Below are 25,260 nucleotides of genomic sequence, written 5' to 3' on the forward strand. Positions count from 1 at the left end.
TTAAGTCTTTAAGTCTTTTGAGTTTATTTTTGTGTATGGTGTGAGGGAGTGTTCTAATTTCATTGATTTACATTCAGCTGTCCAGCTTTCTAAACACCACTTGCTGAAGAGACTGTTTTTTCTCCATTGTATATTCTTGCCTCTTTTGTCAAAGATTAATTGACCATAAGCGTGTGGGTTTATTTCTGGGCTCTCTATCGTGTTCCATTGATCTATATGTCTGTTTTTGTGCCAATACACACTGTTTTGATTACTGTAGCTTTGTAGTATTGTCTGAAGTCTGGGAGAGTTATGCCTCCAGCTTTGGTCTTTTTCCTCAGGATTACTTTGGCAATTCTGGATCCTTTGTGGTTCCATATAAATTTTAGAATTTTTTGTTCTAGTTCTGTGAAAAATGTCATGGGTATTTTGATAGGAATTGCATTCAATCTATAGATTGCTTTGGGTAATACAGTTATTTTAACAATATTAATAGGAAGAGGATTTTTTAATTTTGTTTCTGAGAAGGGAGAGACTAGAATATATTTAAATGGTATGGTGATAGAACTAATTGGGAGGAAGTGGTTGAATATAGTGAAGAACAAGGGGATAGCTGATAGTGTGTGGCTCTTGAGATAGTGAGAGAGGATAAGGTTTAAGACGCAGGTAGAGGGATTAGCCTTGGAGGAATGAGGAGGAAAGGTACTTACTCTAATGTGGCAAAAGGAAATTGACAAGGATGGGAGGAGATTTGAATAGACTTGCAGATCTGGTGGAGAGAATTTGAGGGTGTCCCATCTAATCACTTTAAGTGATTCACTACTTTTCTGTGAGAAAGAGGGCAATATTGTCCAATTAAAGTTAAGCTAGAAGCCACATCTGACCACTTCCCAAATGAGATGGATGATAAATAAGAAACACACCTGATTGTCTTGCTCCTACAGATGAATGTCCTTCAAAGGCTACAGCTCATGGTTTGGTTTTGGGGGACTGTAAGATCTGAATGTGGACAACTACAAAACATTGCTAGAGAAATTAGAGAAGTCTTATATAAATGGAGAGATATACTATGTTCATGACTGAAAGACTCAGGATTATTAAGATGCCATTTCTCCCCAAATTGATCTATAGATTAAACACAATTCCAATCAAAATCATTTTGGCGGGGCATAGACACTGACAGATGATACAAAAATTCATATGGAAAAGTAAAGGACTTAGGTACAAAACAATTTTGAAAAAGGGCAAAGTTAGAAGACTTCTGCTATGGAGTTTTAAGACTTACTAGTCAGCTAAACTAATTAAGACCATATGGTATTGGCATGAGGATAGACATATAGATCAATGAAACAGAATAGGAGTCCAGAAGTAGACCCATCCATATATGGGCAATTTCTTTTTGATAACTTTGGCAGTGTAACTCAATGGAGAAAGGCTTTCATGTAAGGTAAATTTCTAATGTATGGATCTCAAGCACATTAAAAACCTAACATCAATAGCCATTTTAGTTAATTAATACAAATTAAGATTACAAGAGATTAAAAATTTACTGAAATGTCTAAAGTTTAAAAGACTAACAATACCAAGTGCTGGCGAAGATGTGAAGCAACGGGAATTCTTGTATATCACTGGTGGGAATGCAAAATAGTATAGCTACTTTGAAATACAGTTTAGCAGTTTCTTAGTAAAGTTAAATATACATATACCACACGACCCAGCAATCTCACTTCTAGGTATTTACTTGATAGAAACAAAATCATATATTCCTTTTTTAAAAAATAAATTTATTTATTTATTTATTTTTGGCTGTGTTGGGTCTTTGTTGCTGTGCATGGGCTTTCCCTAGTTGCGGTGAGCAGGGGCTACTCTTCATTGTGGTGCGTGGCCTTCTCATTGTCATGGCTTCTCTTGTTGTGGAGCACGGGCTCTAGTCGTACAGGCTTCAGTAGTTGTGGCACGTGGGCTCAGTAGTTGTGGCTTGCAGGCTCTAGAGTTCAGGCTCAGTAGCTGTGGTGTATGGGCTTAGTTGCTCTGCGGCATGTGGGATCTTCCCGGGCCAGGGCTTAAACCTGTGTCCCTTGCATTGGCAGGCAGATTCTTAACCACTGCGCCACCAGGGAAGCCCAAAAATCATAGGTTTCTATAAAGACTTGTGCATGAATGCTTACAGCAGTTTTAGTCATAATGGACCCAAACTGGAAACAACTTAAATGTCTATCAACTGGTGAATGAATAAACAAATTGTGGTATATCCGTACAATGGAATAGTAGCTAGTAACAACAAAGAATAAACTACTGATACATTCAACAACATGATGGATCTCAAAACCATTATGCAAAGTGAAAGTAGTCAGACAAAAGGCTGTACATTGTATAGTTTCATTTATATGACATTCTAGAAAAGACAAAATTATAGGAACAGAACAGGGGCTGGGCCTGTAATGGACTGAATATTTGTGTCCCACCCCAAATTCATATGTTGAAACTCTACCTTCCACTGTGATAGTTTTAGGATATGGGACCTTTGAGAGGTAATTAATATTAAGATGAGGTTGTAAAGGTGGAGCCCTCCTGAATAGGATTATTGCCCTTACAAAGGTCAGCAGATAGCTCACTTCCCTTCTCTGCTTTCACCAGAATCCAATCATGCTGGCACTCTGATCTTGGACTTCTAGCTCCAGATTGTGAAAAATAAATTTCTATTGTTTATAAGTTATCCAGTCTATGGTACATTGTTATAGCAGCCCAAGCTAAGGGACTATTCAAACTAATTCATTGAACTGAAAACTTAAAAAGGGTGAATTTTACTGTATGTAAGTTATAACAATTAACCTGATATTAAAAAAAAAAGTTCCCTAGATGACTCTAATGTACCATGAGGGTTGAAAACCTTTTTCCTAGAACAATGCTTTTCAAACTTTAGTAGCATCATAACCACCTGGAGGTTGTGTGAAATTTTTTCCTCCAGCAACCAATTTTCCAAATCCCTGATACCAACTGGGTGTCCAACAATTCAATTAAATTCCGACACTAATCATCTATAGTTAGCACAGACCCTACAGCCTAAGGGCTCAGTCCCACAAGACTGCCCCCACTTCAGACACCAATTGCAAATGGGGTGCTCAGGCTACCCACATTTCTGCCTAGCCAGCTACAAATTTGGAGATTCCCATGACCACTCTCCTCCCCAGATTTGATAATTTGCTAGAACGAGTCACAGAACTTGGGAAAGTGCTTTGCTTTCTATTACTGGCTTATTACAAAGGATACAACTCAGGAACAGCCAAATGGAAGAGTTGCATAGGACAAGGTATGGAGGAGGAGGGCATATTACTTTCACGCCCTGTCTAGGTGTGCCACCTTCCCAGCACCTCTATGTGTTCACCAGCCCAGAAGCTCTCCAAACCCTGTTGTTTAGGGAGTTTTTATGGAGGTTTAGTTATGTAGGCATGATTGATTAAATCATTGGCCATTGATGATTGAACTCAGACTGAAAGTTCCAACCCTATAATCACGTGGTTGGTTCCTCTGGCAACCAGCCCCCATCCTGAAGCATCTAGGGGTTTGCCAATGGTCACCTCACTAGAGTAAACTCAGGTAAGTTTGAAAGGGGCTCATTGCAAATAACAAAAGACACTCCTCTCTGTCAGGAAATTCCAAGGGTTTTTGGAGCTCTGTGCCAGGAACCGGGGACAAAGACCAAATATAACTTTTATTATACCACAGTTTGTTAAACACAAATCGCTGGGCCCAACCCCTGAGTTTCTTATGCATTAGGTTTGGAGAGGGGCTTGAGGTTATGTATTTTAACAAGTTTCCAGATGCTGCTGATGGCTGTCTTCAGAGAGACTACACACAGAGAACTTCTATCCTTGAGGGTCACAAAATGTTGTGGTGTCTCTCAAATATTACCCTTCTGATTCATGGCCCTCCTCTCTTCCTCAGTTCTACCAAGTTTTTTGTAGACCATTCATTCTGTTCAAAAGTACCTCCAAACTTCACCTCAGAGCAAGTAAACCCTGGGTTGTACATCAATCCTTACCTAGAGTTGGGAGCAGTAAAATGGCACATCTCAGTGAGAGGAGAGAATTGCAGAAAGAAGGTGATGGAAAATGGAAAACCCTAGGACGGAACTCATACTGTGGGGCAAGCCATTTACCAGTGAGGTGGGGCTGAATCCTTCTGTTGGGAGAAAGGAGAATTCTGCTTCCCTTGGAGAATCAGAATCTTTCCCTCCTTGGGCCTCTGCTGCTCAGAGGAGTGTGGGCAGAGCAAGTGAGGCTCAACTTACTTAGTGAGAGGTTCTCTGCTTTCTCCATCTAAGATCCTGTGTAGCTTGACCTTATAGCTCCTTCATTCCATTTTTCAGAGTTGAACATCCTATTTTGGTCAGGATTACCTTGTATTTTCCCTTCAATTCTATTTTATATGGATTTTAAAGAATCTGTATGTGTACCTATGTATATAGCCATAAATTACCTAAATTCTGCCTTACAGAATTCTCACCATCCTCCTTTCTAGACCCAAACCCACTCAGATCAGCTAAGGATCACTTTTCCTCAAAAACTCCATTAACTGGCTCAACAAGTGACCCAGCATCTAACTATGAGTTAAGATTCCTGTTCCAAATCAGGCTGAATACCCCTAAATCTACTGTGACTTTTGAAGAATGGGTGCTTGTGGGGTAAGAAAAACAAGTTTAGAAGCCCTCAAGGGCCCTGTATTTTGCTTTTCATTCCACATTTGCCCTCTCAGTTGTCCAGTCCCCCTGGATCATACTCAATAGATGTGTCAACCCAGGGGAAGGCCTGAACATTCTGGAACTCCCATCCTTCTTTTGGCTTTGATTGGCCCTGGAAAGCAGGGGAGGGGGCAAGGAGCTGAAGTAAGAAATACATTTAGGGGTAAGACAACTTCAGGCAGTGTAGTGTCATGACTAGAAGCATTTGCTTAGGAGTCAGGTGGCCCTGGGTTTGGATTCTGGTTTCGTTTCTTACTAGTTATGTGATTTGGGGCATGTGAATGTCTATTTGTCTCAGTTCCTCCTTTTGTAAAATGGAGCTGATGATATTCTACTCCATATACAGTCAGCATAGTGGAGGGGTCAGAAGCATGGATTCTGGGTCCAAACTGCCTGGGTTCAAATTTCGACTTGCTGTTTAGTAACTGTAAGGTCTTGAGCACGTCACTTAACCCCTCTGTGTCTCAGCTTCTACATATGCAAAACAAGGGTGATAACCCACCTAATATTGCAATAGTAAGATTTTTTTTTTTGAATCTCCTGAATATTCAGCTTGCTGCATTCTCAAAGAAGATCAAAATCAAACTAAAGAATGAATACAGGATTTTGATGGCATTTTATAATCCTTTTGTGTGTGTGTGTGTGTGTGTGTGTGTGTGTGTGTTTGTAATAGAGAAATAATCATTGAATTGTAGACAATAGAAAATATAGTATTTATAGGTACTCTTTACTCCCTCCCAAGAAATCTTTAGTAAAAATAAATCTAAAAATAGAAAGAGACAAATGAAAGAGAGAACCAGAAATAGCTGGGAACTTGAGCATCCTGGGAGCAGACCTCCCAAAGCATCGGGGAGAGCGAGGGACAGGAACACAGTGCTGAGTTCAGTGGTGGGAGAGCTAGGCTGGAACCAGGAAAGGAAGGGGATGGGAGTTTAAGTATCTGCTCCTTCTGTTTGTCAAATTCAACGCAAAACCTTTTCAAAGAAAACACTGGAGACTTTAAGAATTAATATAATGAGACAGTGAAAATGGGTTTTATTAAGAGTTTGGGCATTTCTGGAAGAAATTGTGATGAATATATCAAGGAGAAGAGGCTCTTGTGGGCAAGCATTTTCCTGCTGTGCTGATATCAGGAATAACTTCACTCACCCTTTGCCGTATAATTTAGATCATCTGTAAAAAGGCAAGAGGCATGCAAAGAAAAATTAACATGATGAAATCCTACTTTTCATTATGAAGAGTCAGAGAATGGCTAAATTTGAATAAATGCTCCATTAAGAATGAATTGCTCATAATTAAGTAAAACATTTGCTCAAGTTTATTGAATATTGATTAATAGGAAGCACTAAAGAATTGAATACCAGAGACAAAAAAAAAAAAAGTCTGTGCAAAAGATGTGAGTAAAAAAAAAGTTTGTCAAAGCCAATGTATAAAAGAACACATCTAAGTTATCACCCTTTAAATCCTTTTCCTGAATATTCTATGAAATCCTTTTCCTGAATATTCTATGAATTTAAGTCTGGGGATCTTTGAATGTTATTAGCTTTTATCTGTGACAATAAATCTTATAAAGGAACTCCTTAAAAGTAGAAGAAGGACCTTGTTCCTCTCAATAGTGAGCTTTTAAACGAAGGATATCTATTATGTGAACCCTCTGTCTCTTGGAAGGCTGAAATTCCATGGGTTTCCCAGGCAGCTTTTTAAATCTCTTATGGAAGCTTGCTGTTCCTAGGGTGTAAAATGACTGAAATGCATTCCATCATTTCCTCCTTAATTCAAGCCACATGTTCAGATACGAGTTTTAAATTCTCATTCCCTTATTTTGTAGGAAAATTCAGCCTTCAACAACAGGTATATTTTTGAAAGAAACCTATATCATTTATAACTCAGTAACTATCCTTCAAGAAAGTTTCCTCCTTGATGACTAAGAATGCAAACTCTAAGTTTGTAGGGTACTGTAATCAAAAAAAAATCTCAAGTTTGCCCCATCAGCTTCTGCAAGGTTATTTGTATATATATTCTCATGCTTGAGCAGATGGGGAAGATCTTTTTCCTGGAAAACATCCAACCAAACGCAAAACTAAAATTGAGGGCAGGAATGAAGGGGGAATGCAGGTGTTCTTGGTGGTAATATTGGCATCAGGCAATCATTTTCTTAAACACTGGAGCTGGTGAAGTTGAAAAAGCACTTTTTCTGTGAAATAAAAACAAGAGAGTCATGTTTAGAGAAAGACTTCCCAGAAACTGTGGCTTTCCCCTGGAGATATCTAACAAGGAATACTGTGCCCACTGGTTTCCAGTTTAGTTTACTGAGCTGCTGGAATGAGTCACCCCAACTCTATCTGATAAGAAATAATAGTGAAGAATAGGCATTTGTCTCAGGAACGTCTCATAAATTTATTTTATTTTATTTTATTTTATTTTTTTCATAAATTTAAAATGGTCCCCATTTTGACTACCCGGGAAAGGGAAACTCTTCAGTACAAGTGAAATCTACAAACCCTTGATACGCCTGACTCACCTTGACACTCTCATTAGTTTTTGTGTCCATTTGGCTCCAGGGTTCAAGCAGATAACTGACTTATTCTTCATCCAGGCTCTGGGGGAAAATAAATAAAAATAAAGCAGTCAGTCCTTCACTTAAGGAAAGAGTTGAGTATAAAAATAAAGATTCCCACATGAAGTGAAATTGGAGGTAGGCAGTTTTGGATCTGGAGTAGGTGATTTGTAGCATGAGGTCTGATGAATAATAAAAACCCCATTTGCGGGCTGGTATGTGTGAGCTGGTGGAACTGAAAATGAATTGACAGACTTTCATGTGTCAGAGGTTAGTATTTTGTTGAAAACCTTTACATGAACTGGAGATGGACCAAATAGCTGACTCCAAGGTTTGCTCACTCCTAAAGCTGTATCACAATATCTTTAAAATGTGTTTGTTCATTGAGCTTGGGAGAACAAAATAGACTATAGAAAACACTCTCTTGAAGACCTTTTATTTGAAAAAAAAATCCGATGAAATTTATTGTGGGAGAGGTTACAGAGCTGACTGCTCTGAGTGACATCTGCATTTGGTGGAACCATCGGTGAGCAAGGCTGTCAATGCTCTAAAAATTAGGCAACAACAAAAGCAGCAAGGATAATTATCAGCTGATATTGATCAAGCACTTAAAATGTGCCAGCCACTATGCTCAGCAGTAATATGAATTATCTCAATTAATCTCACAAAAATCCTGTGCTAAAGGAAATACTATTTCCTCACCTTCAGAAGAGGAATTTGAGGCTTAGAGAGTTTAAATAATTTGTCCAAGATTGTACAACAAATGCCTGATAAAGCAGGATTCAAATGAAGCTTATCTGACTCCTGAACCCACACTTTTAGCCACCGTTCCACATGGGCATGATCTGAATGGTTACCAAGTGCCAGACACGGTGTTGAATATTTTACCTGCAGTGGAAGAAGTGAGGTCTCCCAGGTGACAGCAAACTGGGAGACTCTACTCTCTGTTGGGGTGACCTCAAACAAAACACAATTTCTTGATGTGTCTCTTATTTTAGCTATAAAATGACAAACAGCAAGAATCCATCCATCTAGCGTTGAAACTCTACCCTTGTCATTGAAAAGTACAGAGTCAGAGGTCATAGAACTGTTGGGTTCTTGGGCAGAGCCTTCCAATTTGGCTCCTGAGTTCATGATAGAAAAACAGATTTCTGACCATGTGGACTCACAGTATTTTCACTCCTGACTGCTATGAGTTGCTCATAATTATTTGCAGCTTTTGCTTCTATATCTGGTTAAAATTCAGAAATGCAGACTCTGGTGAGAAGATAAGAAATCAAATTTTAGGGGGACTTCCCCGGTGGCGCAGTGGTTAGGAATCCGCCTGCCAATGCAGAGGACACAGATTCGCGCCCTGGTCCGGGAAGATGCCACATGCCACGGAGCACCTAAGTCCGTGCGCCACAACTGCTGAGCCTGTGCTCTAGAGCCCGGGAGCCACAACTACTGAGCCCGCTTACCTAGAGCCCGTGCTCCGCAACAAGAGAAGCCACCGCAAGGAGAAGCCCGCGCACCGCAACGAAGAGTAGCCCCCGCTCACCACAACTAGAGAGAGCCCGCGTGCAGCAAACGAAGACCCAACGCAGCCAAAAATAAATTAATTAAGAAGAAAAAGAATTTTTGTCACGTTTAAACAATTAAAGCTAAAGTAGAGAAAATTAGGGTGTATTACTTCCCCTAGTTGGAGGTGAGAGACTTGACTCATGACAGAGAAACTGGTAAAAATAAAGGAAGAAGTCTCTATTCTCTAGCCAGCCAGAGGAACTGCTCCTAAACAGGTTATGGCTATGCTTTGCGTCTCCGAGTTTGAGGGCAATAATCATGGTTTAGTCTGAATTTTCACCGTCAAAGATAGTAGTAGAAGTGTAACGCCTTTTTAATGAAAAATTTCCGTACTTATTTTTTTTTAACATCTTTATTGGAGTATAATTGCTTTAAAAGGTTGTGTTAGCTTCTGCTGTATAACAAAGTGAATCAACTAGTCCGAGACCCAAAGCACTAACATCAAAATAGGACAAACAAAAAGTGGCTGCTTACAAATGTTTCGTAAGGCTAAAATAGCCAAGGGAAGAGCTGCTAATGAAAGCCAAGCTGGCGGTGCCCTGAGAAGGATGCTCTGTCTGTACTTCAAGGTGCTGTGGGACACCTTGGTTTATTCAAGGTAGATGCAGGAAGAAGAAATCACAGTTCTAAGCAGCGATATGCAAAAGATCTACAGGCTCCCTTTAAAATATTCAGTGCATCAATCCAACTTTGTTGAGCCTCTACTATATGCCAGGTAAGGGATAAAGCATCAGGAATAGAGAAATGAATAATATCTGATCCCCGTCTATAAAGAACTTGTTTTCTGGTGCGAATGAAAGAGAAAAACAAACAAACCTGATTGTTTCAACACAATGATGCTGTACAATTGCAGCTAACAGTTGCTGAACATTTATTACTGTGTCTGGCACTATACTAGGGGCTTTACGTGCAGTGTGTAAAGTCTTATTAATGTGCCATGGAAAATGCCCTAATAAAGAAATCCACAGATTTCTCTGGGTGTACAGAAGAGGGAGGGTCACAGAAGAAAGGGGTTATACCATTTCAATAAAAGAAAATATCTATTAAATTTCTTGTAGCCACTACTATCCCCTTAGCCTAAGTCTTTAAACAGAGTTAGGGGTTCAAAGTTGATAACCTAAAGCTAAAGGACAGTTCCATAAGATAGACATTCTGACCAAGGACCGTTGTGGGTACTTATTTTCTTGCTCTTCAGCTTCTGGGGAACAAAGTGTCTGCTTCTGCTGGCAATTGGAATTTGACAGATAAGAGTCTTGGCTCTGTCCATTTCTAATGGTGTGACTCAGGGCAGTCAGTTAACCTCCCTAAGCCTCAGTTTCTGCATCTGTAAAGGAGTGATAACAATAGACATACCTTAAAGGGCTCTTGAAGGGAATAAAATCAGTGAATGTGCATAAAGTATTGCATTAGCTCAGGACCCCTGCAAAGCATGTACTTAACAAGTATTACTGATTCTCATTATTAGTTTGAGAATTAATTGCTAACAACACTCAAAGTAAATCACTTTGAGGAATCATACATTATTGTTTTATTGCAACTTACATGATTTCTGTGTTTGGACATCCATTCCCAGGGGGCAAGATTTGAAGCTTTCCAATGAGCAAAATGGAGACAAAGTTGAAGGTCTCTCGGATGCATTTACACTTTAAGTTTGTGTTATAGGTCTCCAGGACACCTATAAACACAGAATCAGTTATTTTAGTCCCTTTGGCATATAATTCACAACTAGAACTTAATCAGGAATCTTTCATACTGCACATTTGAAGATTTAAAAATTTCAAGTCGGTGCTTCCAGCCATATGCCTTTAGTTTGTGCATTTCTGTTCGTCTTGGCTTATTTTCAAACGCTTTCTACCAAAACCTTAAAAATAAAATTAGCTTTTTAAAAGCACAATACCTATTGAAATTTGTGATAGCATTATATTGGTACTCAGGTGGTCGTCCATATAATAAAATTTGAGAATGGCCACGGTGGGGACTGACAACTCAGTTATAATTAAGACAACATAGAATTGACTGATCTTCACCCCCACCACATAAAAACCAAGGAAATGAACTAGTTTCCGAGTCCCTGGAGCATTAACAAGCTGTAACAGAGTTTTCTCTCTTATCATACTCCCCAGTCCACCAACCCTCCCTGTCTCTCCGAGGAAATACCACGAGGATATTTTTTGTTTTTGTTTAATATGTTGGTCCTCCAACTCAGTTACAAATCATTACCCAAAAAAAGCCAATCATAAAAATTCGACGATTTGTTTTCAACGACAATAGTTCTCAGTACTAGATACTTGTATAGGTAACCCATCTCATGCATTTTAAGGAATTCTACCTTCTTTCACCCCAGTGCCCTACCACTGTGCTCGACACGGAATTGCAAATAAAAGGGACCAGGACCTCAAGGTGTCTGCACTTCAGCGGGGGAAACAAGTGAACAAAAACTAAAATACCATAGAATGTTGTATTTCCCCCAAGGCCCAAACTGCATGAATGAGAACAGGGGACTTTGCCAGGAGCAATGGAAAGGCTTCATGCAGGGAAAGAGAGATGAGGGTCTTGAAGAATGAAAATAACATGAAACAAAATAAAAATTGGAAAAAAAATCTCCACATTTTAAGAACAAAAATTGGCCCTCTACCCTGAGCAGAGCGTAGCATCCTGCGCATGCATCAGATTCCTTCAGCTGTACAGAAATTTACCACTTCAATTAGATATTTACCTATGTACACAAAGAAAACATCCCTGTTTAGACTTGGAAGCCTGTTTCTTGGCAGAAAGTGTGTATTTGAGTACCCCTGCTGTACATACAATGGCTCGTGTCAGAGCTGACCCTATAAAATTGTATCAGACGTTCCCTGCAGGAGACCAACAGGTTGAGGTGAATAATCTTTAAATCCTATAAAGTGTTTGGTCGGAAGGGGTAGTGAAAGGCAAAACGAAGAAGAGATACCTGGAGAGAATTAGTTGCAGGCAGAGCTGCATCTGCAAAAGGCCAGGAATAGGCAAGCCGAGTGTAAGTCCCATGGACATTGGATCTCCAGTATCTCCCCCTTCTCTGGATGACAATCTTAATAATACAGCTGTTTCCAGCCTCTAAGAGTTAAATCCCTAAGCACCTTACTTTTAGAAATCTAGGAGCAGTTGAGCAGTTTTTTTCCCCTTCATTCACATCTCCCCTCATTTTCTGATTGAAAAAAAAAAAAAAAATGAAACAGCTGAAGACCATTTCAGCTCAAAGCACAAATGACAACATAAGTGAAAGTTCTCACCATGGACTGGAGAGAGGCTGCAGGCCAGCAGCACAAGAAGCAGAGATCCCTGGGTGAACCTCATTCTGCGTCAAGGTGGAGTTCAGACTTTAGTTAGCTCTGGGTCTAAACTGTGAGTTCTCAGCACAGAGATTCTATTTATTCAGACCGGTAAGGCCCTCCCACTGCCTTTGTCTCCAGGAGGTCAGCTGCATCATCAGTTTTAAAAGCCCCCAAATATTGCTGAGCTTGCTTTTTTTTTTAACTCCTCTTGCAAATTTTATGAATTTGCTTCAGAGCAATAGTAGTATGGTAAAGTATTTCTTGAAAATGTAGCCTATAAATGCCAGGGATGCTGCAGGAATTTGGTGGTGGGAGTGAGGGAAAGGGTTATCGGTTTGGAGACCCCACAGCACTCTCTGTAGGATCACGGTCAGTGATTGTGGCTTCGATTGCTTCTCTCAGTGAAGGGTCAGTGGGTTTCTCAATGGCATTTGAATATATCCTCCAGGAAATCAGAGACTCTGTCGGGCACATCATTGTGTTCCTAGCACCTGCAAGAGAGTCTAGCCTTTGATAGGTGCTCAGTAAATATTTGCAGACCTAATGAATGTCTTCTGATATACAGATCCTTATGCCGACTGTTTTTCTACCAGACTTTCCCACATCGTATTTCACTATTTGAAATATATGATTACTTATGTAATCACCATCATGGGAATCCTGGAAGAGGGCAAGTATGTGCCCCCTCATTAATGTGGCTATGTCTTGAAGGGAGGAAAGTAACAGCTTTGAGGAGGAGAATCTTTCTGGCTCTGGTATGCAAGTTGAGAACCAGGTGTCAGTGGAGGGTGTCATTAGAGTTTCATCACATGCTGAACCTCGTATTACAGTTTGTTTAATAAAGCACATGTGCAATTTGGTTTTGATCTGGCCAAATAGCCCATGGGCCCAATGAACCCACAGCCTTAACTCACTTGCTAGGAGCACTTTTTTTTTCTTTTTTTAAATACATCTAAATTGATTTAATTTTTAAATTATCTTGAGATGATGGGCCTAACTTTTTTTTTTTTTAACATCTTTATTGGAGTATAATTGCTTTACAATGGTGTGTTAGTTTCTGCTTTATAACAAAGTGAATCAGCTATACATATACATATATCCCCATATCTCCTCCCTCTTGCATCTGCCTCCCACCCTCCCTATCCCACCCCTCTAGGTGGTCACAAAGCACCGAGCTGATCTCCCTGTGCTACTCGGCTGCTTCCCACTAGCTATCTATTTTTCATTTGGTAGTATTTATAAGTCCATGCCACTCTCTCACTTCATCCCAGGTTACCCTTCTCCCTCCCCGTGTCCTCAAGTCCATTCTCTACATCTGTGTCTTTATTCCTGTCCTGTCCCTAGGTTCTTCATGACCATTTTTTTTTAGATTCCATATATATGTGATAGCATGCGGTATTTGTTTTTCTCTTTCTGACTTACTTCACTCTGTATGACAGACTCTAGGTCCATCCACCTCACTACAAATAACTCAATTTCATTTCTTTTTATGGCTGAGTAATATTCCATTGTATATATGTGCCACATCTTCTTTATCCATTCATCTGTCAATGGGCACTTAGGTTGCTTCCATATCCTGGCTATTGTAAATAGAGCTGCAATGAACATTGTGGTGCATGACTCTTTTTGAATTATGGTTTTCTCAGGGTATATGCCCAGTAGTGGGATTACTGGGTCGTATGGTAGTTCTATTTGTAGTTTTTTAAGGAACCTCCATACTGTTCTCCATAGTGGCTGTATCAATTTACATTCCCACCAACAGTGCAAAAGGGTTCCCTTTTCTCCACACCCTCTCCAGAATTTATTGTTTGTAGATTTTTTGATCATGGCCATTCTGACTGGTGTGAGGTGATACCTCACTGTAGTTTTGATTTGCATTTCTTTAACGATTAGTGATGTTGAGCATCATTTCATGTGTCTGTTGGCAATCTGTATATCTTTGATTTAAAAAAAGAAAGAAAGAAAAACATGTGGACAATGGCTGGTCTGTCCTAGAGCACCCCTGGGCTGCCCTAGGAGGGTACAGGTGTGGATGTGTGAACCCAGACCCATGGAGCCACTGAAAAATCAGAGGTTTGGTCTTCCTGGTGTGGCTTCCTAAATTAATTTGATTTTTGCTACTCAGTTAGCATTGTGGATGTTAGCATCTTAGATGCTCCAGGGTGTATGGGGTGGGGTTATGGTAATGTCATAATACCTTCGTAAGCCAAGCAGTCCTCCAATTGGCCTGAATGACTGCAGTGACCGGGAACTCACCAGTCTTGAGGCAGCCCATTCCATTGTTTGGGCAGTTCTGGTTGTTAGAAAGTTCTTCCTTCTGTACATGTGAAAGCCGCTTCCCTAATATTCCAGTCACTTTGAACTAATTCAACCCCTTATCACCATATGAAAACAATTGCTCTTTCATTGATAGTACTCCAAATATTTGAAGATAGGGTGTGTGAGTTGGGCCCCCCAGGAAGCAGATGCTGAGATGGATGCTGGAATAAAAGAAAATTTATTTTCTTTTTTTCTGAATCAAAGTAGGGAGGAGACAGGAGTGGGCCTGCCCACTGAGGAGAGCTTCAGATTGCAATGCTGATCTGAGGGTCTGGGACAACTCAATGGGAGGTCCTGAGAAAAGACTGTCTATTAGAGGAGCTCCACAGTGGGCAGAGATCCAGGCCCTACCATCCCTCCCTTCCCCCACCTCCATGCCCAGTCACTGGCGGGGGCCTTCTCAGAAGCAGCAGGGTCTCCGGTAGAAAGCTGAAACAGAGCCTGAGGATGTTAACAGCTGGAGGCTGTCAGCTAACTGCACTTCTCCCAGCTGGCCAGCAAGTTATTTCTTTGAGGGAGATCTGAGCAGTGAACCTCCATGACTATTGCGCAGGGTTATAAACTAGAGGTTAAGAGCACAAACTGTGGAGTCATCCGGTCAATGACTTTGGACAGGTCACTTAATTTTTCTATGCCTCAGATTTACCAGTTTTCATATGGAGATAATACTAATTTTAAAGGATTTTTTTGGAGAATAAAATCATCTAGTATATGTAGAATTCTTGGCAGAGCGCGTGGCACGTAGAATGTGTTCAATAGATGGTCTATCTGTCCATCCATCCATCCACCCATTCATCCATTATCAATAGATTTAACTTTCACTCTAAACCCCAAATGAACACATTTCAAAGGTAAATATCCTAACCTATAACACAGTTTGAGGCTCTCACCATCTTTTTTCCATTACTTATCTTCAAAAAGATAAATCACCATCTGGTTTATCTTTTTGAAACTTGTTCATCTTTTTCATTGTTTCTCCTAAATCACTACTGCCCCTGCTTCTGTCTCCCTCTACCTTTTCTGACTCTCACACACCACACACACACATACACACTCTTGCATGCACACACATCTGAACATCACACTACTCCAAGTATGGCTTTGCCAATACAAAGCAGAGGAAGCCCCTTAGAATAGCATTCTTTTGGTCACTTATACTGAGTTTTCAGGTAACAATTTCTTTTTCTTTTGATATGGTCATTTCTGACTATGTCTCATTCATTTCACTTGTGCCCACTTGTGCGATTTGATTTTGGGACCCAAGTGTAGGAGTTTTACATTTGCCTCTCTTATAGGTACTATATATCTCCTTGTCAGAACAAAAATGAGTGATGCTGGCAACAACAGGAAGAGAGTAGGAACAAAGGTTCCTGAAAGAGAACTCTGAATAAATTTAGGAAATTCCACAGTTGGCTCTTGTTAGAAAAGAACTGCTGGGTCAAGGAGCTAATTCCAGAGCAATTCTAAAAGTGATTTTGTTCCTTTTAATGTTCAGCGTTTAGGATTTAGCATATACTGACCAAAGAAACTTTATACCTGCCTGCCCCAAGATAGGATTGGAAAATGGGCAGCTCTGTGGTGGCCAGATGATTCTAGAAGTTTCAAGTCAGAGTCTCCATGATCTCATTTACAATAGGGGTATACATTTCAAAAACTTTGAAGCCAAGAAGAAAAATGTTTTGAAACAATAGATTTAGGGCCCAAGTGGAAACATTTTATTTTTAAAATAGTTTTAATATACAAATAAATAGTTTTACCTTTGTTCGGAAACATAAAAACATACAACTTGGTTTATATCAAACCTGATTTTTTATGATCAGATATAGAAAAACTTAGGGAAAAGGAGAAAATGATGGGGAGGGTTTTTTTTTTTTTCCCCTGACTTTGGAATCAAACCAGATTTTCTCTTAGACCCAAGAAAAACTGGGTAGTTTTGAGTACCTTGGTACTCAAATTGCGGTCCATGGAATAACATCATCAGCTTTATCTGAGAGCTTGTTAAAAGTGCAGAATCTCAGGTCCCACATTTTAACAAGATTCCTAGGTGATTTAAACGCACCTTAAAGTCTGAGAAGAACTGCTCTGTATAGCTTGAGCCGTACGCATACTCAAATTGCCTTCAGAGAAAGGTTTGCACAAATCATCTCCTCCGGGTATGATGCACAGATCCCTTAGTGCAAGTGGACAGGACAAACATGCTCACTGACTGCTAAATGCACAGCAGTGAAAGCAATAAGAAGGGAATTCTCTCTCAAGATATCAAAAAGTGAAATGTCACTAAAGTAGAGAGATGGTATAATTGACCAAAGTACCTACCAATCTAGCTGGTCAAAAGGCATTGAACAGAGGGTTCATGGCAGAGTTTAAAATGATTCAAGGGATACAATTCTGAAAAATTTTAAGTAGTTTGTAATATAATAGGAGACAAATGCCATTGTGACCAAATTGAGAACATTTTCTTTCATGCCATCTAAAAGCAACTCAACTAGAAAATAGAAACTTGCTCTATTCTGTTAACAAGTGTTTTAACTTGCTGGACATCTGACATTTGCTTTAGCCTTTCAGCACAGCAGGAAAGTATTACAACCTAGTAGGTAAGAGCTCAGGTTCTGAAATCAGACTTGTCTGGGTTTGCAAACTCACTCCAAGACTTACTTGCCTTGCACCGTCCCCAAGGCTCAGTTCCTCCATGCCTTTGGCACTGAAGATAAGTGATGGTACCTTCTTGGAGAGTCCTATAGGGAACCTAACAGTGATGGGAAAGTGCTTTGCTCAGTGTTTGGGCAAATAGTAAACACTCAATAAATGTTAAATTTTTTACCTTTGTGAAAACACGAAAATTTATTATTTATTTTAAATTTAATTTATTTTATTGTGGTAAGAACACTTAACGTGAGATCTACCCTCTTAACAGTTTTTAAGTGTACAATACATTACTGTTGACTAGGTACAATGTGGTACAGCAGATTTTCTAGAGCTTATTCATCTTTTTTAAGAAGCAACTTTGGCTTCGTTTGTGAGTCAAGCTTCTGACGTGAATTAAAGTGTTACTTTGGTTTCCATTGGACACATGTGATTCCTTATTTAAAGGTCCTCTGACCAAGAAGCTGTTGCTCACACTCTGTTTTTACCCACTTTGAACAAAAATATTGATCTCCTTTCCCTAAGAAGCCACCCATGGAGGTTTGTATTAGTTACAAATGTACTGAAGTTTTATGAATTGACTATGTTGCCTTTTGCCATCATTTTCATCTGGACTGAATTGCTTATAACAGCCTGTTGTTTACCAGACAGTCATTTCAAGACCCATATCTGAGGAAAGGTATTTTCAAAGGTGATTAAGTTCATATTTCAAGTTGTGCTCAAGTTCATCTCAAATATAGTGGATCCCAGACAAAACTAAAATGTGTCTACCTAAAACTTCTTTCCAAAAAAAAATAAAATTAAAAAATTAAAAAATGAAACTTCTTTCCCCTGTGTTCAGGTGTTGATTTTCCAGACTGCTAGGTGGCAGTGTTAATTACAAAAACAGCCTGCTGAAAGGGAAAGGCGGGTCCACAGGTAAAGACCCTGCAGTGCTGACAAGAGGAATGTGTTGCATATTATTTCAATGTTCAAATCATTATTTGATTTGGTTTATTGCTTTTTTAAAAAATTAAATACTGTGAGTTTTGAGGTTTTTAAAATTAGGCTGAAATGTTACTCAAAGAGGGAAGAAAAACCCCTAAAACTCTGAAGTAATCCAACAAATTCTGGGCCATGCCCAACTTCTTGGCCCTGAGGTTGCAAAATCAGATTGTGTGTCAGTTCTCTTGGTGTGCAATCACGTTAGGCCTCAGCAGCAGCTGAATGCAAAGCTTCTGTGATTAGAAAATTTTCTGAGAACAGTGAGGACACTACATAGCAACGTCAAAGTGATGGTCAAGTTTTCCAGCTCAGCCCAGTGAGCAGAAACAAAATAGTCATCTTCTTTCTCCTGTTCAGATTCTATAATGTACATGTTATCTCATCATCTGCTTTTTTATCTTAGCTACCTTTATGTTATAACCATGTATGGATGGAGTTCTGGATGTTAAGAATAAAAGTCAATGGTTTCCAGCAAGAGCACCTTTATTTAACTTAGAAAAGTTTTGGGCTTATCACTCTGTTTCTGTAATGTCTGCTGTTCCACAACCTCAGGTGTTTCCAGGTAATCCTCTTGGCTTCATATTCCTTTGACAGTGTCTCCTCTTTGTCTAACCAGACATTAAGATCCTCTCCTCACTTTGTGCTCTCTTCCAAGGCAAGCGTGTCTCTTCCCTACTTCCAGTTTAGATGGAAGTCCACTCACATGGGTATCTATCCAATAGCCTAGTGGTCGTGGCTTCATAGAGGCCTCTTAGATCCCTCCAACCAATCACATCCAAATTGAACTTAGTTTCTCTAAAATCTGCTTTGCCTGCAGTATTCCCAGTCTTAGTGAATGGTATCATTCACCCAGTTGCTCAGAAACCAGTAAGTCATCTTTAATTCCTTCATCTCCCTTAATCCCCATATTTATTTGGTCTCCAAGAGCTGCCCCGTGTATCTGTTAAAACGTCTTGCCTTTGTCTACTTTCCTCACTTTTATCACCACCTCTTATTCCAAGACACCATTTTTAGAAATCCTGCAATGGCCCATTAACTGCTCTCTTCCCATCCCCCTTCCGATCCATTTCCCACACTGCAGTCAGAGTCATCTTTTCAGAACACAAAGTTGATCATGTCAGTGCTCTGTTTCAAAAGCTTCTCACTGTCCTTATATGGATCAGCCCTTCCGCGGATCCTGGCGTTCACTCCAATTTCATCCCTTGCCTCACTCCCTCGTTCTCCACCCCACTTTTCAAAAAATGGGTTTGAGGACCCTTGGCAATCCCTCTGCCCTCCACTAGGGGTCTGAAGTTCCCAGGTTGAACACCTTCTGCAATGAAGAAATGAATACTTCCTTCCTCGTTGGCAGTACCTGGATATTCAAAGTTTTTTCCTCTAGCCCTATTCCTATGGCTTCATTTATATTTATTCTCAACAACAGGGTGTTGTATCAGGGCTAGAAACGATTTACAATGTTGTATTAGTTTCTCGTGTACAGCAAAGTGATTCAGTTATACATATTCTTTTTCATATTCTTTTCCATTATGGTTTATTACAGGATATTGAATATAGTTCCCTGTGCTATACAGTAGGACCTTGTTTTATCTATTTTATATATAGTGGTTTGTGTCTGCTAATCCCAAATTCCCAATTTATCCCTCCCCTACACCCTTTTCCCTTTGATAACTGTAAGTTTGTTTTCTATGTCTGTGAGTCTGCCTCTGTTTTGTAAATAAGTTCATTTGTGTCATATTTTAGATTCCACATATAAGTGATATCGTATGGTATTTGTCTTTCTCATTCTGACTTACTTCACTTAGTATGATAATCTCTGTGTCCATCCATATTGCTGCCAATGGCACTATTTCATTCTTCTTTATAGCTGAGTAATATTCTATTGTATATATACACCACATCTTCTTTATCCATTCATCTGTCAATAGACACTTAGGTTGCTATACCTTGGCTATTGTAAATAGTGCTGCTATGAACATTGTGGGGTACATGTATCTTTTAAAATTAGAGTTTTCTCCAGATATATGCCCAGGAATGGGATTGCTGGGTTATATGGCAACTCTATTTTTAGTTTTTTGAGGAACCTCCATACTGTTCTCCATAGTGGCTGCACCAATTTACATTTGCACCAACAGTGCAAGAGGGTTCCCTTTTCTCCACACCCTCTCCAGCATTTGATATTTGTAGACTTTTTTTTTTTAAGGGAATTCCTTTATTTTTATTATTTATTTATTTTTAGCTGTGTTGGGTCTTCGTTTCTATGCAAGGGCTTTCTCTAGTTGCGGCAAGCGGGGGCCACTCTTCATCGCGGTGCGCGGACCTCTCTCTATCGCGGCCTCTGTTGTTGCGGAGCACAGGCTCCAGACGCGCAGAGCTCAGTAGTTGTGGCTCACGGATCCAGTTGCTCCGCGGCATGTGGGATCCTCCCAGAGCAGGGCTCGAACCCGCGTGCCCTGCACTGGCAAGCCGATGCTCAACCCCTGCGCCACCAGGGAAGCCCCTAGACTTTTTAATGATGGTCATTCTGACTAGAGTGAGGTGGTACCTCATGGTAGTTTTGATTCACATTTCTCTAATAATTAATGATGCCGAGCACCTTTTCATGTGCCTGTTGGCCATCTGTATGTCTTCTTTGGAGAAACGTCTGTTTAGATCTTCTGTCCATTTTTTGATTGGGTTGTTTGTTTTTTTGTTACTGAGTTGTATGAGCTGTTTGTATATTTTGGAAATTAAGCCCTTGTCGGTTGCGTTGTTTGCAAATATTTTCTCCCAGTCCGTAGGCTGTGTTTTCATTTTGTTTATGGTATCCTTTTCTGTGCAAAAGCTTATAAGTTTGATTGGTCCCATTTGTTTCTTTTTGCTTTTATTTCTATTGCCTTGGGAGACTGACCTAAGAACACACCGGTACAATTTATGTCAGAGAATGTTTTGCCTATGTTCTTTTCTAGTAGTTTTATGGTCTCATGTCTTGTATTTAAGTATTTAAGCCATTTTGAGTTTATTTTTGTGTATGGTGTGAGGACGTGGCATGTGGATATTTTTGAAGCTTAGCATTAGGCAACACCCCACCTTACTCCTGAGCGAACATATTTACTGAGGAGTGTCACCTTGGTGTATAATGAAGAAAAATCCACCCCCCTGCCAACTCCCAACTCTACTGTATTGATGCTCTCTTTCTTGCTGTGTAAGGCATCTTGTCCAGATTCCATAACATCTTTTTGCCGTTTTTTTTGTTATTCGAATAATCTTTGCTCTGTTTGTTGAAAAGAATTCAGTATTTGCACAATTCAAAGCTCTTCTCCTCTCTTCCAGCCAATGCAGATGAAAACTTTGACTAGAGGGGCTTGGCATGGGTGAGTGAGGCATAGTCTGGATGTCCTCTACCTCCCCTTTCCTCTTCCAGGCTTGTGCGACTTGTCAGGGAAGAGGGATGGGGGCTGGGATTGTTGTCTTCCATGGCAAGGGGGCAGCCCCCACTCAGCCCGTTACTCATCTCTGCTTCTCTGTTATGGGTGCTTCTATCGTTGTGGACGCCTGTTGGGTGGCAGGGCTGGCTCTCTCAGGGAGACCCCGAGGAGCCTCCCTAATGCACAGATCCCTAACGTGGCAGAGCTGACTCTGCACTAACTCCTTCCAAAACTCTCCAGCCTCTACCCCAGGGACATACTCCACAGCCACTTGTCACTGGAGTCACCTCACCCCACGCCAGCTCTTTTGGAGGTGGAGTACTGGTGAGATGGCCAAGCTTGGTTATCTCCTGCAGGGTCCGCTCGACCCACAGAAGATTAAAGGTTGTTGCCATGCCAACCAGTGGAAAAGCAGACGGCCTTGCTGGTGTACCTCCTCTTTCAGCATCCTGTTTCCCCTTTTTCCAAGCTCCAACATCATCAAATACTCTATCCCTTTAATGGCTTGCCAGTGTTCAGAAGAGAGAGGAGAGGGAAGAGCTTCTTTTATTGATATATACCTGGCAATCTTGCAATACTTCTCCTCTCTCCTAGTCTTCCCCTTATATTGACTGGAGGTGGGGGGAGGATAGAGGGTTCTTTGATTGGGTTCTTCCTGGTAGCCCTGTGAGTGGGTGGTTGGCCCTGGTACTGGTGGTGCTCTGGATGTAGAATGTAGCCCCAGCCTGCAGCAGATCCTTCAGTTTGCCCACCTAACAGCCACTCCTGTACTTCCATTTTTTGAACAGAACCCTATTTGATTTGAATATTCAACCTCTTCAACACAGCCATGTGCACCAGATGAGCTATTCCAAGGCCCTTGGGTGGAAATCCTCGTTGTCGTAAGCCAATGATTAAGATGATTCCACTTCTCTAAATCTGGGGCCTGAGAAAGACATTTTAATTTAACTCTTAAAATCAAGATAATGTAAGTGGTAACTTCTTCCTGCCTTTGGACATTGTCCTCAGGCTGGATCCTTTCATGACTACAGCAATTCCAGGTGTCATATCCAGATCTAACAAAGGCAACACATGAGGAGTTCCTTGTCAAGAGAATGGAGACATTCTTACTACTTGAGACAAAAATATTTCTTTATTGTTAAAGCCATTTTTAGATGCATTTTTGGTTACTTATAAAAGTATCCTAATGGACCCATGTTCTTTTGCTTGTCAGCTTTCGATCTTAGCACTCATCCAGGACATCAGGAAAAATGCCCCTATATTTCCTGTTACACTACCTACTGTCTGTGTCAGTGATTTGCGAAGGGTTTGCTTTGTTTGCAAAAAACAGGCAACAATTTTTTGAGTATGAGAAGGTCAATAAAGGGGTAGCATGGGTGGTCAATTCCTCATCCCTACCCAGGCTGAAAGTCTGGGACCACTCAGAGGGTTGGAATGCCAAGTTGAGGAGGCTCTGTGTGATAATGACTCTGGACACAGGCATGCTTGTTTGGAGCCCAGGGGACACTGTCTTAGAAGTGGGACAGAGAACTGGGGAGAGGGCCAGTCCCCCTAAATGCTCTGCAGACAATCATAAAGCTCCAAGACTGAAGGCTCAGGGAGGCAGAGCAATATCCTCTCAGAAGGTCCTGGCAGGACAGCAGTGATGTATCTTGACACAGAGGCTAGCGCAAAACTCACAAAAGTTTGGTGGCACGTCTCCCTGAAGCCAGTGGGGCACTCTGTGGGCGTGGGGGGCAGCAGTCCTATAGGCATCCGGCAGAGCTGTAGGAGCGGTATCAACCCACGCACCGTTGTGTTTATAGTCAAAGGCTCTGGCTTTCACACCTTTATACCACACTCTTCCATGGGTGGTGAACAAGAGAAGCTTATTCATTCTTCCCCCATGGTTCAGCTCTTTTCATGGTGAACTCAATCACTGTCATTGATTTGAGTGTCTACTCTATGTCAGGCACTTTGCAATGTGCACAAAAGACATGTGGTCCATGCCCTGTGAAAATCAGCCCCAAATTTAGCACCTTTACTGCACGTACTAAGCTCAATACATCTTGACCCAGAGTTTAAAAGCACAAACCTGGATTACTATCACTCAGGGTGTCTCAGCGGGGTTGAAATGTTCTAATCCAACACGTTTTCTTTTTTTTTTTTTTAATTAATTAATTAATTAATTTATTTATTTTTGGCTGTGTTGGGTCTTCGTTTCTGTGCGAGGGCTTTCTCTAGTTGCAGCAAGTGGGGGCCACTCTTCATCGCGGTGCACGGGCCTCCCACTATCGTGGCCTCTCTTGTTGCGGAGCACAGGCTCCAGACACACAGGCTCAGTAGTTGTGGCTCATGGGCCTAGTTGCTCTGCGGCATGTGGGATCTTCCCAGACCAGGGCTCGAACCCATGTCTCCTGCATTAGCAGGCAGATTCTCAACCACTGTGCCACCAGGGAAGCCCCCCAGCACGATTTCTTAATTATAAAGCATAAGCGGTCTTAGAGAACTCAAAAGCATCCGCTGCCCCTACTAGATTAAGTGAGCAGAAATTAGAGAGTCAGGTCTGTAGACCTACTATCTGCCTCAGTGATATACAAAAAAAGCTTTGTTTTATTGGCACACACACAAAAAAGGAATGTGCTGGTAAATGTTGTAAAACAAACATTCTGGAAAATTCTGATTTGTGATGTTTGCCTATTTCCATGATGTGGATACTCCCACCATGGTCAATTTCAAGCTACCCAAGTGAGGTGGCGGAAGTAGAGTGGGGACTCTCGAGCACCCTCCCAGTACCTGCCAGCTGCCTGTCCACAGAGCCAGAGGCTTTTTCTGGCTTTGGGACATGAAGTGTTTATTCTGTGCCTTGATAGTCATGTTAGCAGAGGCCTGGGCAGGCTGTGCTGCTTTCTATAGGTGGATGGCCAGAGGGAAGTTTCTGAGCTATGCCGCTGACTATAGCTCTAATGACAAAGCTGGATCATTTGATTCAAGTGTCAGTGGAATCCCTGATCAGCCCACTGTCTCAACATTTTTATCGCTGTCTCTGTTTTGGCGGAGACAAATCGATTCTCATGATCTTGTTCTCCAGAAAAGTGGTGCTTCCCAGGGCCTTTGCCTTGAGCTCAAAACACGCAAGGAAGCTCTGGGGACCCAGGTTCCAGGGCTGAGGGAGAAGCTGGGCCTCTGTGGACCTGAAGCCAGTTGTTTAAGAGCTCATCGCTCTCCTCCTCTTTATGACTCGCTCTGGTAGTCTCCCAAGATACTCAAACCTAACCTTTCTGACTCAAAATCCAGTGCTCTTACCATTAGGCTGAGCCCACAAGTACTTGCACTGAAGCCAGTTTGCCAGGAGGCTGATGTTATTCTTAAGGAAAGCAGCCTTGCCTGCTATGACATGGCTTTCAGTATGAATCCCATGTCACGCAGTGGCAATGCTGACCTTTTGCTGATGCTCAAGAGAGTGCCACTGCCCTTCTTTATCCATTCACCCAACCCAATCTCTGGGTTCAGTCCCTGATAACTGTTAGAAAGATCCCTGTCCTCTTACTTCGAAGCATCTCTCAATTTACTCCCACCTCTGGGGTAGCACTGGTCCTCCTCATCCTCTGCTGGTTGAAGACAGAGGTTTTTGCCCAGCTGAGTAATAACCACTATGGCATGTGTTCCTTTGTCCAAGAACACCCTTCGCCTTCAAACATGGCAAGGTTTTCACTGGAATCAGGAAGCTTAGCTTTGAAAGCTCCCTGTTCTTGAACTGACTACTTAAGTTCTGATCTCCAC

At 41.1% G+C, this 25,260-nt stretch overlaps 1 protein-coding gene and 1 pseudogene across 2 annotated transcripts in view; one reads left to right on the forward strand and one right to left on the reverse strand.

Annotated features, from left to right (window-relative positions):
* LOC309627459 (solute carrier family 25 member 16 pseudogene) overlaps window positions 1-25,260 on the forward strand; it is a 252,225-nt pseudogene that overhangs the window by 92,072 nt on the left and 134,893 nt on the right. The gene's annotated exons all lie outside the window — the stretch shown is intronic.
* On the reverse strand, window positions 1,759-24,849 carry CXCL13 (C-X-C motif chemokine ligand 13). Its single transcript, XM_082389460.1, has 4 exons — window positions 12,107-24,849; window positions 10,383-10,515; window positions 7,242-7,319; window positions 1,759-6,914 (listed from the first exon to the last, which is right to left on the reverse strand). The coding sequence occupies exons 1-4, from the start codon at window positions 12,168-12,170 to the stop codon at window positions 6,860-6,862; spliced, it is 330 nt and encodes a 109-aa protein (XP_082245586.1). The 5' UTR covers window positions 12,171-24,849; the 3' UTR covers window positions 1,759-6,859.

The sequence above is a fragment of the Balaenoptera borealis genome (assembly GCF_965194805.1).
Source record: "Balaenoptera borealis genome assembly, chromosome: 4".
NCBI classification, from domain to species: Eukaryota; Metazoa; Chordata; class Mammalia; order Artiodactyla; family Balaenopteridae; genus Balaenoptera; species Balaenoptera borealis.

What these genes read in the sequence shown, in the direction of transcription:
- CXCL13 (XM_082389460.1), bottom strand. Translation starts at nt 12,170, where the DNA reads ATGAGGTTCACCCAGGGATCTCTGCTTCTTGTGCTGCTGGCCTGCAGC. An exon ending in CAGCCTCTCTCCAGTCCATG is followed by an intron (nt 10,516 to 12,106) that starts GTGAGAACTTTC and finishes CTGTGTTTATAG; the next exon opens with GTGTCCTGGAGACCTATAAC. An exon ending in AAACTAATGAGAGTGTCAAG is followed by an intron (nt 6,915 to 7,241) that starts GTGAGTCAGGCG and finishes TTTATTTCACAG; the next exon opens with AAAAAGTGCTTTTTCAACTT.